This window comes from Pseudonaja textilis, chromosome 4 (assembly GCF_049901715.1).
Source record: "Pseudonaja textilis isolate UNSWEBS1 chromosome 4, rPseTex1.2, whole genome shotgun sequence".
Classification (NCBI taxonomy): Eukaryota; Metazoa; Chordata; class Lepidosauria; order Squamata; family Elapidae; genus Pseudonaja; species Pseudonaja textilis.
The window spans coordinates 47,238,917-47,255,020 of NC_141993.1; the positions used below are offsets into that span (position 1 = coordinate 47,238,917).

At 37.3% G+C, this 16,104-nt stretch overlaps 1 protein-coding gene across 1 annotated transcript; it reads right to left on the reverse strand.

Annotated features, from left to right (window-relative positions):
• Positions 1–1,298: 1,298 nt before the first annotated feature.
• On the reverse strand, positions 1,299–15,275 carry TAF5 (TATA-box binding protein associated factor 5). The gene is made up of 11 exons (XM_026704708.2): positions 14,681–15,275; positions 13,204–13,438; positions 11,400–11,715; positions 9,576–9,739; positions 9,091–9,226; positions 8,180–8,300; positions 5,730–5,859; positions 5,446–5,610; positions 5,027–5,204; positions 3,405–3,582; positions 1,299–2,259 (listed from the first exon to the last, which is right to left on the reverse strand). Exons 1-11 carry the CDS (start codon positions 15,246–15,248, stop codon positions 2,042–2,044), a joined length of 2,409 nt encoding a protein of 802 aa, XP_026560493.1. The 5' UTR covers positions 15,249–15,275; the 3' UTR covers positions 1,299–2,041.
• Between the last annotated feature and the right edge of the window lie 829 nt (positions 15,276–16,104).

The window sequence follows — 16,104 nt, forward strand, 5'->3', positions numbered from 1 at the left end:
CTGATCGTTAGGCCGATCCAACCGACAATCAGCTGCTTGTATCAATCAGGCTGTGCTGAAGCTGACCAGGCTGTTCGCTGTTTGCTGCAAGGAGGCAAATTTCTGGGAGGCAGAGACCAAAGGGTGGGGGCTGGTGGGTGGGCAGGGCTTCGGCAACATTTGCTCTATAGACACAGACATTTCCATTTGGGAGTGGAAAAAGTGCATATACTCTGAAAAATATGATATGTACCGGTAATCCTCAGTGACTACTTGTTTAACAGCCAAATTTGTCAGTGTGCTGAAAAATACTTATCTCAGGTTCTCAAGGTTCTAGCCCCTGCACCACCAATCCAGGTGCTTGACAAGCTAGCACAATAGTTGTAACATCTTTTGGTCATGTGATCATTGGCAAGGTTCCCTGCCAGCTTCCTATAAGCAGTCAGTGGGGAAGCCAGCAGGGAAGGTTGCAAGTTGCTCCCACCATTTTCTCAAGCCCTGCTACAGAATAGGAGATACCAGAGTTTTCATATACTATAATGCACACTTGCATCATAGCACACCCCAGCCCGCTAATAGTTGCACCACTTTAGCATCCTGGGCAATTTACTTCAGCACTTCCTTCTCACCCCTTTGTCCAGCTTCTTTGCAATCTCCTAGGACCGTGATGGTGAACCTATGGCATGCATGCCAAAGGTGGCATGCAGAGCCCTCTGGGCACATGAACTGTCACCCCAGCTCAGCTGCGCATGTGCACACATACCTCCCGCCAGCCAGCTGGTCTTCGGGTCTCTACTGTGCATTCGTGGGGGTTGGGGCACGTGAGGGAGTCATGCATGTGCGGGGGCAGGCTGCATGTATGTTATATACATGTGTGGGGGAGAGGTGCATGCACAGGGTTGCACACATGGAGGGTCACATGCACATATGGGAGTCGTGTGCAGACGTTCCATTTTGGAGATGCACGCACGTATGCTTTGGACACTTGGTTCCAAAAAGGTTAGCCATCAGTCTTAGGACTCGCAACTTCCAGCCAACTTTCCCATTGATTTTGCTTGTGGGAAGCTGGCAAGTTGCAAGTCGTACTCCTACAATATGTTCACTTAATGATTTGTGATTCTCATTTAATGGTAATAGGAACTGCCAGGATTGCTATTGTTAAACAATGCAGCCATGTGTCATCATGCTTTATGACTGCATTGCTTAGCAACAGAAATTCTGATCCTAATTATCATAAGTGAGAAGTACCTGAATCATTGCACTAAGACAAGGTTGCTTCTTAAAGAAGCATGTAAAAATAACTCACTCAAATGGAAGTATTTTTACAGAATTTTATTATAAAGATACAAAACTGTATAAAATACGAAATCACAATTGTTTTCTTAAAAAGGCGTAAGTCAACACTTATGAAAAATTTACAGCCAACTATTTTTTTTGTGATGCATACCTGAATAATCATATTTGTGACAATCATTTTTACTTCTGTAGAATATCTAGAATTCTTAGAGAAGCCAGTCTCTCTCTTAAAAGTCTTAAGTAACATTTATAAAGTCAATCTGAAATGCTACTTACTTTAGTAATTCCCAATACATATGTAGTTATATAATGTGATTTTTAAAGCTCTGGGGTACTTAATTTAAATAATAATTCTGATTTTCTTGCTACATAAATACAGCACACTGCTCTATACATTGTACTCTCCCAACCTTTTTGAACAAGTTTTACAGAAAAATATTTATGCAGTGCTAATGTTGAGAAAGGTGTCTCAAGGACCATTGAGAAACGGAAAAAAGGATTGACCTGTACCCAAACTAATTGTCTATTTACACTATCTTCGCAGCTGGCATCAATTCCTTATGATTTCAGTAGAAAAAACTATTTTGGGGGGTGGGGTAGAGAAAACCAGAAATGCCAATTTTTTGTCCGTCCTGCCTTACTTAGTATCCTTGTACCAACAGAATTTCAGTTCATTTGTACAATATATTAATGGTAATATTTAGGAATGTGAAGATCTAAACATACTTTACAAGACTTGCATAATCAAGCCATTTAATCTTGTGTTTTACTGAGAACTATAAGCCCCAGCAGCAAGAAGCAAATTTCTTCGAGTAAAGTGGAGGTGTATAACTGGAGTTGATTTAGTCATATATGTGCCTAGGAGCAAGTCCTGTGAACTTTCAGGAAGGTTTATGTGTCCAGTGGCTGTTGTAAAATCATCTGTTTCCAAGTCCTCAAAAGCTTTCACAGCATCCCAAAGTTTAACTGTATTGTCCATTGAACCTTAAAAAAAAACATGAATGTTAAATGATTCTCTAAACGCTGTAGTCAATTTGTCAAACATAGTTTAGTATTTTCTGGAAAAACAAACATTTATCACATTAAATGTAAAAGCAAAATTATGTCTTGATTCAGAAAACAAGAGTACTGAATATCCCTGATAATGTTCGACCAGGAAAATTATGTTGAAGGTTGACCTTCACTTTGATCTGAAGAATGAACATATCCAAACTTTCAAAATATTGCTATGGTGACTTCTATAGTATACTTCTACCATTCCTAATTACTTTTCCAGCCTCATCTATCTGAACAGAAAAGCATTTATACCACATGAGATTTAACACCTTATTCTCAAGGGTGTTGGAAGAGAGCTTCATTAACGCCAGATATTTGAGGTATCTCTGGCCATGCTTGGATGAAGCTATCAAGAACTGTTTCACACATCCTTCTATGCCATCTTTTGACCCACACTTAATATTCTGACTTAACATTTTTTCTACTTGCCAAACATACCAGTAGTTTGATATAAATGGAGCTTGTGCACTTCACATTCCTCATTTCTTTATTGTATTTTATCTGGTCTTAGACTGTATATTCAACTAAAATAACGAAGTACTTAATATACCAGGAAATTATATGAGCTGTCACATTTGGAAGGTAACTCATCAATTTTTTAAAATGGAAGATTGAAGTTATGATAAATACTCAAACAAATCTATTGTTCTAGTAATAATAGAAGTGTCTCATAGTTTTCTAAAAATTAAAACTTCTAAAAAATTTACATGACATTCTTGTAAAACAATTTTATCTGCCCAGTAATGTTGACAGAAAAATCTGAATTGAATTTAAAGGAATATACTACAAATCACAACTTTATTTCAAGAAGATCCGCTCATTAAACTTCAATCTATAAATATGAAAACAATTCTACAAAGACAATCCTAGCAAAACTGGTTTCAAATTGCACAAATGTTCATTTCAAAAGGCTCAAACCATCTAAGAAATTTATTGTCAGGATGTCATGGATGGAACTATTTATAATAAGGTACTAATGCAACTATTTGCAGTTATTTTTCATCTTTAGAAACGGAGCACAAAATAGAGAATGATGAATTATTGTAGTTGATAGCATTAGTTTTAAATCATACCTGAAGCTAAGATCTCTCCATCTCTACTGAATTTGAGTGCATAAATTGTGTCTGTGTGTCCTTTTAGCTCTCCTACCATTAAACCATGGCCAATATCCCACAGAAGCACTCGTCCATCAGTTGCTCCAGTTGCCAAGAACCGTCCATTAGGAGAAAATGCTAATGAATTAACTGGTCCCTAAGAGATAAACAAACAAAACAGGCTGAAAATAATTTATAAATGTTCAATTAAACATGCTTAGTGTTTACATCTGCTAACCATTCCCATTCAGTTATGACTCTTTGTAGATGAAAAATTCCAGTAGGAACAAAATAACCCTTTCCAATCTCCAGCAGAGTCCAGAGGTAGCTGGGTCAAGTACATTTAATTTTCTACTTCATTATCTACTTCAGCCCAGAATCCAAATAATGAAGTTAAATATGACCAGAAGGATGTTTGATTATATGTATATTTAAATCATAAACAGCAATGACTCAGATACAAGCTCTATTAATGTGATTTTTTTTCCCCACTAAAGAAACCACCTCTTAGGGGTGCATATACAGTTTCCCACATCTCTTGATTTGGTCTGGCATCAGGCTATTGTCTCAGTGTAAAAAATGAGCTTTCACACATCCGTTATGAGGGACCTCGGAGCCTCCCTTTAGGAATGGACATGCAAATGTTCTCTGAAGGAGACTAACTTCTAGAAAGGTTAGTCATAAGCATGACATAAGTAGCACTTTACCATGTTCCTGAAAACAAACTGGCAACTGACTTATCACTGCTATTATGACTCTCACCAGCATAATGGCTGCCATATTTTGCATTACTTAAGTTTGTAAGTGGTCATCAGGACCAGTCTCCAGTACCGATGCGTTGTAGTAGCCCATCTTCAAAGTAATAAAGGCATGAATGCTAAACTCTCCCATTTTAGAAAAGGTCACAATTAGTGCAAAGTGCCACATTCTATCTTAATAGAAATGTTTAACATTTCAACAGGAACTTCCCTAATAGATAGAATTCTCATTGTACTTGCTCTCAGACTTGCCAGAAGAGAGTTTTGCTAGCTTGGTACATATATACACAATAGACCATAAAGTGCCTTGGTTTGGGCTTAGCACAATGTACTAATCAAACCACTTTAGTTTTTAAAATAAGGGTAATTAAAACCATGATTGCTTTAATATATGAACCTGTTTTATGAAGGAAAAACATCTGATTGATTTTTAAATGAAAAGTTCTAGCAAAGTACACTTGATGAAGCCTACTGGGATAAAATTAAAGATTCTTATAAGTGTAATGTATGCCTTGCTTGCAAACCCGTAATCAGATTTCCCCTAAAATTTGCATTTAAAAGTTATAACTTAGATATGAGCCTGTCTATCAATCTATCCATCCTACCTGATTTTTGAGGCCTCCTGAGTCTAAAAAACTTCTGAACAACTTATAATATTTAAGAATATACAATTTCAAAGAAATATGACTCCAGAGAAAACCACATAAATAAAAATTGAGAGGTGGCTCCATTAAAACAAAATCAGGTCTTAGAGAGACTTCCAGGATATGCAGTTAATTGGAACTATGATCTATTTAATTAGATTAGCAGTAAAATCAAATTATTTCCGTATGGATTCCATACCTTATGTCCCGTGAAGATTCTTACACAGTTTCCATTCAGAACATCCCAAAGCCTCACAGTTCTGTCTGCTGAGCCTGTGGCAATGTAGTTGGAATTTGGATGAAAACGTGTACATGTGACATCTGCCAGATGACCAGCAAAGATCCGCAAAGGCTGATAGTGATCTGTAGCCCACAAACTTTAATCCAGTAGAAAGTATGTTTAATAAGAGAAAAAATAGATTATATTAAAAATGAAATATTGCCTCATTTGTGCCTCTATATAAATATAAACAGGACTATTTTTAATCAATGGTCATATAATTTTGTAATATAAGACATATTCTAAATTACAGCAGCAACTAACATAAAAGGTTTCCTTCGCTAAAAATAAACGGTTCTGAGATTCTATCTATATGAGAAAGCCGTGATAATTCATACCGAGACACTCTGTCGTGGCCTCCAGATACAAAATAATATCCATACGGAGAGAACTGTGTGTCCCATACAGGATAATTATGTCCTTTGTATCCCACCAAACAAGAAAAAGTTAGAAGACTCCACAATCTGATAGTGCCATCCTCTGAACATGATAGCAAATAGTTCCTGACAAAACAAGCAAAAAGAAAAATCTTAATCCTAAACATTTATCACAAGATAGAACTATTCAAAAAATACCTGTAAATGAAGTTCACACACTCGCAGGGAAGGAACTATTATCTTACCTATCAGGACTAAAGCTAGCACCATAGACAGGTCCACTATGGCCATATAAAATCTTCAATTCACTTGCTGTTTTTTCATCCATGATTCTTTCTAAAACATCATCAGATTCTTTATCTATGACACTGAGATCTGAAAGAAAGAAAAACTAAATTTCATATTCAGTATAATCTATTAATAGTACTTGTTGTAGTAAATGTACATCTTATTTCTACTAAAAGACAATGGGTTAAAACATGCTACAAATACAGCAATTCAATGTGTGAAATATTTACTCTTTTAATCTAAGAGGTCCTCGATTAAACTGGGGGATGCATATATATAATAATAATATGGGTGGCCTTTTAATAGGCTGCACTTACAGTATTTTCTTTTATTCTATCCTCCTAACCATCTGAATCTCCTGTCTCTATATTCTTCCTGAATTTATTTATGTTCTTTCCTTTTGGCAAAAATACATTATTAGTTCGGGGCTCAATAATTCAGGGATTGACTCTTCCTGATAATTTGGGAACATTCTATTATTCCCCAAAACCATGACAAACAGAGCATGAATTTCAAAATCTGTCTCATGGAACAATGCTCCAGATTAAACAAGCCTATTTTAGGTTCCCCAAGATGGACTTCTGTTGTTTTTATTGTTTGTATGCTGCCCAGGATTGTGGTTACAACTATGACTAGCTATGTAAGTCTTTTAAAATAACATAAATACATAAATATACTCCAAATCATGTTTAGTTCAAACTACTGCACTTGCTTCCAGAAACCAGGAAACTACCCACAGAAAATCATAGTTCTGAAGGAAACTTGAATGGTTGGGAGGAAGAATGAAACATTCCCCGAGGTCTTTCAAATCTTCTGGTACAAAATCAGTTTTGCACTTTCCCCCCTTCCTTGGTCCTCGAGTTAACTGACAGGTTCCTGAAGTATTTTTGGCTAGATTTCAGAACTGGTTTGTCATTGCCTCCTTCCTAGTGCGGGAGAAAGAAAGTGGTCCAAAGTCACCCAGCAGGTCTCATGCCTAAGGCAAGACTAGAACTTATGACCTCTTGATTTCTAACCTGGTGTCTTAAGCACTATGTCAAACTGGCTCTTTTTGTACAAATGTACATAATACTACAAGTAGTCCTCAACTTCTGACTGTAATTGAGCCTGCCCATTACAGTTGCAAGTTATGGCCGTAAATACGTGAGCTCACGTGATCGCCTCAGTTAATGACCCCCATCCCTGTTCTCCCCAATGCAGTTAAGCAACTGCAAAGGTCATTGAATACCTAGTGAAGGAGGCCCAGGTCCATACTACAGCACTTCCAAGGCTCACACATGGCCTGTCATAGGCCTCCTCTACCCCTATGCTCCACTTTTCACCACTGGAGGTCCCTGCACACCTTAGGCCTCCTTCCCCACTCTCCTGAATACTCATAAATATTAGGCCTCCTCCCCACTGAGTCCTTATAAGGGCTTCGGCCTGCTTCCCACACCACTGGGTCCTATACCCTCTTCCCCACCCCATCACCATTTGGTCATTTAGTTTTTCAGTAACGTAAATCTCCTTCTGGAAGAAGCCATTCCACCTTCTTACACAGTGGAGGTTGTGTAGCTCTGTCCCAGAAGTAGGAACCATTTTGGAGTGGCCATAATTCATTCCCCACATGGCAGCTGCTTCCAGGATAGCATCATTCAGCCTTCGCTACATAGGAAGGCTGAGGGGTACAGTGGCCTGCTGTCCTTCCCCAATGTGGTCTCCATTTGGGGAGTGGCCGCAATGAAATGGCACCCATTTCCATACAGGATGGAGCCATGCAGCTTCCACTGTGTAGGAAGACCTCACACGGAGCTGTTGCTTTCCAGAAAGAGATCAACAGTACTGAAAAAAAATAAGTGATCAAATGTAATGAGGGTGGGGAGTGTGCAAGATTCAGTGGGAGGGAAGCAGGTCCAAGGGTGGCAGGGACCCATTGGGGTGGGGAGGTAGGCTGGAGGAAGAGGGGTTGCAGCCTCTCTTCAGTCAGTCATAAGGGGAGGTAGTTTGCCAAGTGCTTAAATTTGATCATAGGGGCATTATAGCAACTGTAACTTTGGGCAGAAATCCCTTTGTTCAATGCCATTGTAATTTTGAACAGTCTTTGAACAAACGGTTGTAAGTCAAGGATCATCTATACAAGACTGCATCTGTGCATAGGATGCACGTTATGAAGTTCCAAAAATGTAGTACTTGGTTCACTAAATACGGTCCTTTTTAGTTTTTCTGATTTATATATTTATACAAAAATACATTTTGCAAAGGTATTATTCTGAGGGTCTTATATAACATTAAAGTATTGTTAAATACTTAAATTGCAAAGAAACAATTTTGGCCATTATTTTAATATTTGTCTCTTCAGCTTATTATTGTTATTCTAACAGAGCAACTTCAGCTCTTATGAAAATTGAAATGAATTAATTTTTATTACCTGTGGCTGATTTTACACTGCGAAGCTTTTTGGGTGTCACAGACCATACCCTGACAGTGGAATCAGCAAAGCCTCCAACAATCATGCTAGAGTCATCTGTAACATCCACAGCTGTAAGACCCTGTTTGCATAAACCACAATTAAAACAGTTTTTTTTTAATGTTAAAGCACAATATTCAGATTGAACGTAAATAATCAACTATCAGTTGGAGTAACAATCAGTCACTCTCAGCCCATCCCAGCTGATAGTTATTGTGGGGAAAATAGGAGGAGGAAGGAATAATAAGTATGTTTGCCTTCTTGAATTATTTCTAAAAATAATGACAAGATTTAAATAAAAAAGTTAAAAAATGAATAAAATAAAAATTATCAGCTTCATTTTTTCTAAGTGGCTTCAAAACTTAGAAAATAAAGTTTGACAGTGCAGTTTGTAGTCATTTATTACTGGGCAAAACAAAGACAGTGCATCCTAATACACACCTATAGTAACACTTACGTGTTTTCAAAAAGATTGCAAAGAGGGGCCTCCCAGGCTAAAATACAAATGGGGCCACCTGGATTATAACACAAAAAGAGCATTTTGGCCCATATTACATGATGGAAGTGGGAGGGGCTTGTGCTCCTTTCCCACCCTGTTAGCTATCTCCAGAAATAATTGGAGTGAAGATTATAACAATAACTTTCATCTTCCCGTTAGATTTTTGAAGCCAATCTGAAGAGTTGGACTAGTTCACAAAGTTTGAACTTTTTGAAATTTAATATTCTTTATTTGGGAGACCAGAAAAAAATAATTTTGTTTTCCTTCAGCAATAGTTTATAAGTCTTTTGATTTTTCCCTCTGCAATCACCAATCCGAGCCTTCGTGCAAGGCTGTGTTGTGATCTGATCCACTGTCATTCCAGTACACTAACCTGATATGCATTAAGAAACGTGTAGAAGCAAATAGAAGGCAAACAGTCTGGACCAAGTCGAACACGTTTAGTAGCTTCCTTCATATTCATTATTTTATCTAGCTTATCAGAATCCTTTAGCTCAGGAAGAGGAATTCTGCATAAAGAAGAACAGTTTCAAAACACAGATAAACATTTCCAACCTCATTGAGCAGATGCTTATCCTTCAAGCAAATTCACAGGATTTCCTCACTGTCCACTTGAAGACTAGTAAACTTTTGTCTACACCTTAGTAGACTATATGGAGATTCACATAATTTATAGTTTTTCCCTATTTCCCTTGCCACTTGGATATCTCTTTACATAGAAAGCTGGCTGGGGTGGTGGGGGTGGTGAAAAGGGAGGAACATTTAAGCAAAAAAGAGTTGCTTATTACAATTTGAAATGTCACATTTAAGTAAGAACTGAGCCTGAGCAATTTAAATGGAAGTTAAGAGAGGTTCTACCTATTCTGAGGAGGAGCATTTGGATCCTGCTTTTTACTTTTTGATCCCATGTTATCTTTTTTTGGCTTCTTTTTCTTTGGCTTCCCCTCTTCATTCTCTCCTTCTTCATCTTCATCATCCAAAGGTAACTCAATTTCTGGTTCTTTTAATAAGCCAAAAAATACCTGTAAGTCAAAAGAAGAAAGTACAAATTGGAGAAATATTCCCCTAGCATTTCTCCCACGTGTTGGAAAAGAGATATTATGCACGTCCATGTTGTAAACTATCTTTAATTACAAATCACAATCCTAAATTCAAAAAGTATTTTTAGTTCCCATTTCTTTAAACAGCACCTCTTTCCTGACATATCACAAAAACTGGTAAGAACCTATAACACCTTTCTGAATGCTGAAAGAAAATTACACTGATCTAACCATAATTCTGTCTCTATTCTCTTGCCCTCCAGATATGCTGACATATCAGAATTGTGGGTTGGGGGAAGTTTAGCTAGATAACTGCTAGATTAAGGGGATGAAGTAAAGCATTTTTACACGTAGTGCTGTTTTCTGAAGCTTCTGGTCTTATTTTAGTGCAAGTAAGGCAACTGATTGTTATCAGGCCTGGACTTTCCAGAGAACCAGAGACATGTTTTGATGGCACCACTTCTGAGGTAGCCATCCTTATCCTCTCTTTGCCTAGGATTTATATATTTGTTTTTATTATATTTAATTTATATTTTATGTGAATTTAGTTTATACAGGTAGTCTTCAACTTACAAGCACGGTTGAGCCCAAAATTTCTTTTCCTAAGAGAGACACATTTGTTAAGAGAGTTTTGCCCCACTTTACAACCTTTCTTGCCACCACTGTTAAGTGAATTACGGCAGTTGTTAAATCAGTAACACAGTTGCTAAGGGGATCTGACTTCCTCATTGACTTGTCAGAAGGTCATAAAATGTGATTACATGACCCTGGGACACTGCAACTATCATAAATATGAACCAGCTGCCAAGCACCTGAATTTTGATCACATACCCACGGGGATGCTGTAATGGTCATGTAAAAAACAGTCATAAGTCACTTTTTTCAATTATGCTTTAACTTTGGTCACTAAATGAACTGTTGCAAGTCAAGGACTACCTGTATAATTTTATCTGATGTTTTTACAATTGTTTTATTCAATTGCTATATGCTACCCAAAGTCATTTTTGTGAGATGGGCAGCTCTACAACTTGGATTAAATCTCTCCCTGCACTCTTTGCTTTATGTTAATAACTTGCAGCACTTTCCTGAAGTTCAAAAAGCATCTGGTATCAATTAATTTAATATTTTTGTTAATCTATACCTTCCCTACTACCATGATGGGTGGAGAAATTTATTTATTTTTATCCTGCCTTTATTATTTTTACAAACAACTCAAGACAGCAAACATACCCAATACAACTTCCTCCTCCTATTTTCCCAATAACAATCCAATGATATGAGTTGGGTTAAGAGTGTGACTGACTCAAGGTGACCCAGCTGACTTTAAGCTTATCCTTAAAAGTTGAAATATAAGAAGTCTTACTTCCTTGTTTATATGAACCAAATTTAAACAAGGAATTGAGCTGTTAGCTTGTTTCTTATGGACCAAAACTTGACATTAACTTAGAAGCATTGTTTTGAAGCTGGTTTGTTCTCAATAATTATTTTTCAATTTGAGCAAAATAGTAAATTCTTGTTAATTGGAGCATAATAATGTACACTATTACAAGCAAACCACAATACCAACTATGGTCATAAATGTAACTTTCATGTTTTTTTATCCATTGCAATACTGTCCATGATAATATATTTCATGTCATACCTTTGCTTTATTTGCTTCTCGTTTGGCTTCTCCAGCTAAACTTCCCACCATAGCATCAATCTGTTGTTTACTACGAGGCATTCCATCAAAAATATCAATGTAAAGATGTTCTTGAACAATGTTCCAGATCTGATTGTTCTGTTTTTCCTGAAGATGTCTCTTCAGGAGCTGGTAAGAGTCACGGGAAATACGCAACACAAACTTGCTTGTTCGGAAATCCAGCATAGTCTCATTGCCCCTCATATGCTCTTTCTTGGTTAAGCTTGATAGTACACGCAAGTCATCTTGGTAATAACATTCTTGGTCCCCGTGAAACCTGGGAGGAGATTAGGGATATATTAGAGATAAGTAGGGATTTAACCATCACACTGATTGAAGTAATCAGATCTTGAAGTAGTTGTAAAATTGTAACATAAATAGTTGTACAAAAACTATGGCACAAAAATATAATTGAGATTTATGGAAAATGGAATGGAAAACAACTGATAGTCCTCCATTAGCAGCAACTCTTAGCAGCAGTACACGTAACCAAAATGGGTAACAATTGACACAATACCCAAGTTCTTATGCAATACATCCAGAACATCATAGTCGGACATATGTAACATTTTCCCCACCAAATCATGGGCAATTTTCTTTCCCTCTTCCCAGTCTTACTCTTTGAAGTCCTCCACTTTGAAACACAAGGGAGAAATGCTGTGCAAGGGAGACCATCCAGAACCTACAGCTGGTCAAGAATGCAAGTGTGGGAAATGATAGAGCATTGTATTATGTGCATATGACTTTGATGCTTCAAGAACTGCACTCATTACCATTTGCCTTCTGGGGGCAATCCAAGGGTCATGTTTATCACCTTTAAAGCTTTTCATGGCTGAGGGACCACCAATCTCCTGCCTAATTAAGCAGGTGGGTATTCTGTGTCCTGTCAATAAACATTGTCAAATGACAGGACCCAGAAGCGGCCTTATTTTGTTGAATTCTAAAATGTTAGTATCCCAGAGATTTATGCAGCTCTCACTCTTAAGATGTCTAGGAAATTACTAAGACCTAGTTTTCCTTGGTGAAAGATTGATTGTGGAGCCCTTTTAGTTATAGTTGTTTCCATGTTTGTGATTTGGGTTTTTTTGCCAGTTAGGATTTATATAACTTTTTATTTCTTGTTCAGAGTTGCTAGAGAATTGGATGATCCCAAAATCTGATAAATCTGATAAATAATGGATGTATATTCAAACAGAAGACAATAGTTTTAGCATTTCATGATAAAACCCTACTTTTACCAAGAAGGAATAACATTATTCAAAGGTTCAGGCCAGAACATTTCAGGGGTAAAAATTTACACAGACAAAATATAATCATCTTAACTAAATTCTAAGTCCCTCAGAATAAAATTTCTTTGATATATACATATCCATAAACAAAGCAAAGCATATTTTGTGTGTACACTGATGCAAGAAACCAAAACTCTCCGAAAAGAAATAATTTATAGATAGTAAGTAACCCAAGTAACCGGGAATCTCTTTATTATGCATCAAAATTCCCTAAAGAAATCAATCACTTTCAAAAGAATGTCTATTAATCTTTCTCTGCCAAGAGGGATAACTGGTAAGGTTTCTATATTTTCAAAATGCTTCAAACATATTTTCTTTCTACTCTAAGCGTATCCCAAAGTAAATGCAATTGATTCTTTCTATTCCCAGTTTATCACGCTTCAAAATAAATGTGCCTTTTTTTAACTGTTACTATAATTATGAAGTTGCGCCTATTAGTGAAACATCCATGGATATTAAATGAACAAAAGTATTACTTTTCAAAGAACGATTTTGCTTCACTTTCATGTCCATTGTAGACTAGTTCCAGGTACATGTGTACAAAAAGAGGATAAAAAAGTTGTGATAATTCAGCTCGATGACAATCCAGAGCACATTCAATGAAGTGTTTCAATCCACTATAGTATTCTTCATAAAGTGCTGGGTCTCCTTGTTGATTATAAGCAGATAGCACTGCGCTCACATCTGGCTGATCTTCTACAAGAACTCCGGCTACAAAATTAATAAAGGAAAATTAATGTCTGCATTCTTCTACAATTCATTATTTCAATCTTAAATACTTTGAATTCCTTGAAGTAAAATCTCTCATTTTACTCCAAATCCAGCACATATTGATTATAAAATTTGATTTTAACTCGCAATGTTCAACTGATGGCTAGCAAGAATGTTTTGATCCAAATTTATCAACTAAATGTATTAAGAACAGCTGCATTAGCAATTTCCCTATAAATACAGATTTGGTTTCCAAATGCGTTTAATTCCACCCTTTTAAAGTTAAGAAATTTTTACAAATTGTTTACAAATTCCCTCCCAAAAATTTCAAATTAAGTACAGTAAAATCAAATATAGAGAATGAAGGGAAACTCTGCAGTTTCCCTTCAAAGAACTATTCAAAGAGTTTCCCTCTGCAAAGAACTATTTGAGATGATCAAAGAAAGAAAATACTAGTGCAATGCTGTTAAACTTCAATATCAGCAAGAGCTTTCTCCTTCTTTCTAATCAAACAGAATGTTTCAGAAACATGTAAAGGGTATCAGGATTTGGCCTCTCTATAAAATAATGTTTTGAAAACTTAATTTTTCCTAATGCATTCCATATGAGAGAGGCAATTTGGCAGCATCTTAGAATGTAGCTAACTCTCCCATTCTCCCTCTAAGACCCCTGCCACTTTTTAAAATTCACATTTACTAAGATGTTTTCATACAACAGAAGATAAATCAAAACGAAAAAAGGAAAAGAAATTTAAAAAACATACAAAAAACGAAAAGAAAAAAGTTAAGAAAGTTAAGAAATTTTGGATACAAATTTGTAAGATTTTAAAGATTAATATTTATGAAGAAACCAGTATTCTTTATTTGGAATTTATGGACGAGTTAGAAAAGACCTATGACAGATTGATTTTATATATCATAACTGCAGCAAAATTATTGTATGTACAACAACCGAAGAATAATGAAAATCTCACGTGGAATTAAGGGATTGTCTTAAAAGTTTTGGTTGCTCAACATAACATGTTGCATTCTTGTACATATCTTACTGGAAAAATCTCTTTAAAGCCTAAGTGCATATCTGATATCTGCATATCTGGTACTACTTTTTGGCTCTTTATATGGTACCTCCGAATATTTAACTATAAAAATATAACAAAAGATCTCCGAAATGAACTACTGTATGTTGTACACCAGGTCAAAAGTTGGCTCAATGAACACTTGCTATTGATGTTTTACACCTCACCTTTCCCAGGATGGCCCAAGGGCGCTGCAGGAGGTGTCGTGATAGCGGCTGGAGAGATCGGAGCTCCAGTCTGGCCAAAGGGGACAGAATTGATTAGCACGTCCCCGGTTCCAGGAGCCAAGATCCCTAAACTGGGATCCTGTCCTTCCCCTCCATGAGCTCCGGGGATCCCGGGAACGGAGGAATTCGGGTCGCTCGGGACGTCGTCGACGAGACCACGGGCTTCCCTCCGGAGGATCTCCTCCGATTCGCGCAGATTGCTGCGGCGCAAGAACTGCAGCACCGCCAGCAGAGTCTGCTTGTCGGCGGGTAGTTGAGTGGCTGGCGGCGTGGGGCTGGAAGTCACCGAGCTCTTCGAGTCAACTCCTCCCGCAAGCGGCTCCCCATCCGCGAGAAGGGTGGCAGCGACCGAGGAGGCAGACGCAGGAGGGACAGTTGTTGCAACTGCTGGCGCCGTCGAGATCGGGGACTGGGAGAGGGGAGCGGGCGGAGCGGGCGGCGGCGCTCCCGCATCAGGATCCGGCTTTACCGCTACTGCCTCCGTCGGCTCCTCCGGCAAAGCAGCCATATTGGCGCGCCCAACGGCTTCACCTCCCCCTTTGCTTTCCCGCGTTTTTGCGACAGTTCGGGCACACCCGCCCAGCGACAACTTAAGAGGCTTCTCATTGCTTTACGACAGTTCCGCTTTATGGAAATCAAAGGAAAGGAGATATTTCACTATTTCATTGATCAAGAGCTTGGATAAAAGCTCCCGCAGAAGCTTGCGTGTGTATGGTTGGGTAATCGCATCTTCTGAAATGTGCAGTTTCCCTTTTAAAGTTTCTTTTTTTTAATGAAAATTTGCCTACAGCTTACATATATCTTAAGCAACTCCGGTTAATTATCATTGTGTCTTTACACACTAGAAAGTATAGTACCTTGGGTGTATTGTTTAGTATATCAAATATTGGGAAGGCTCATTTCTCTATAATAGTAAAATAGTAATATTTAACACTACAACTAAGTAGAAAAAGCAGTTAAAATGTATATTAAGTTATATTGCATTGCATAAAATATAATAGTTACCTAGATTCTGAAGTGTCTTATATATTCCTTTCACCATTCATTGACCACATAGCTTTTATTGTTAATGCCTGACGGTAATGATAAAAACAATGCTTCACTTTTCAGAGTTAGATATAAATATATAATGCATGCAAGTTTGCGTTTAGCAGATAAGCAGCAACCTTAAACTTAAACAACCTTAAACTTGAGTCCAAAAGACCTTCAAAAGCTTTTGCCAATGTATTTATTTAAAGCTATTAAACATACTTTTGAAAGGAAAATCCATTAAATGGGAAAAACTATTAAATATGTTACTTTAAATTTACTTTTAAAGTATTCCTTTTTGTTTAAATTTACATTTAAACAAAAACGTTTAATCG

Bases quoted from the DNA above. Each gene is read 5' to 3' on its own strand.
- TAF5 (XM_026704708.2), bottom strand. From the start codon at position 15,248: ATGGCTGCTTTGCCGGAGGAGCCGACGGAGGCAGTAGCGGTAAAGCCG. The intron at 8,301-9,090 runs GTTAGTGTACTG...TTATGCAAACAG, and splicing joins CGTTTCTTAATGCATATCAG to GGTCTTACAGCTGTGGATGT. The intron at 3,583-5,026 runs GTATGGAATCCA...TTTATCTCTTAG, and splicing joins GAATCTTCACGGGACATAAG to GGACCAGTTAATTCATTAGC.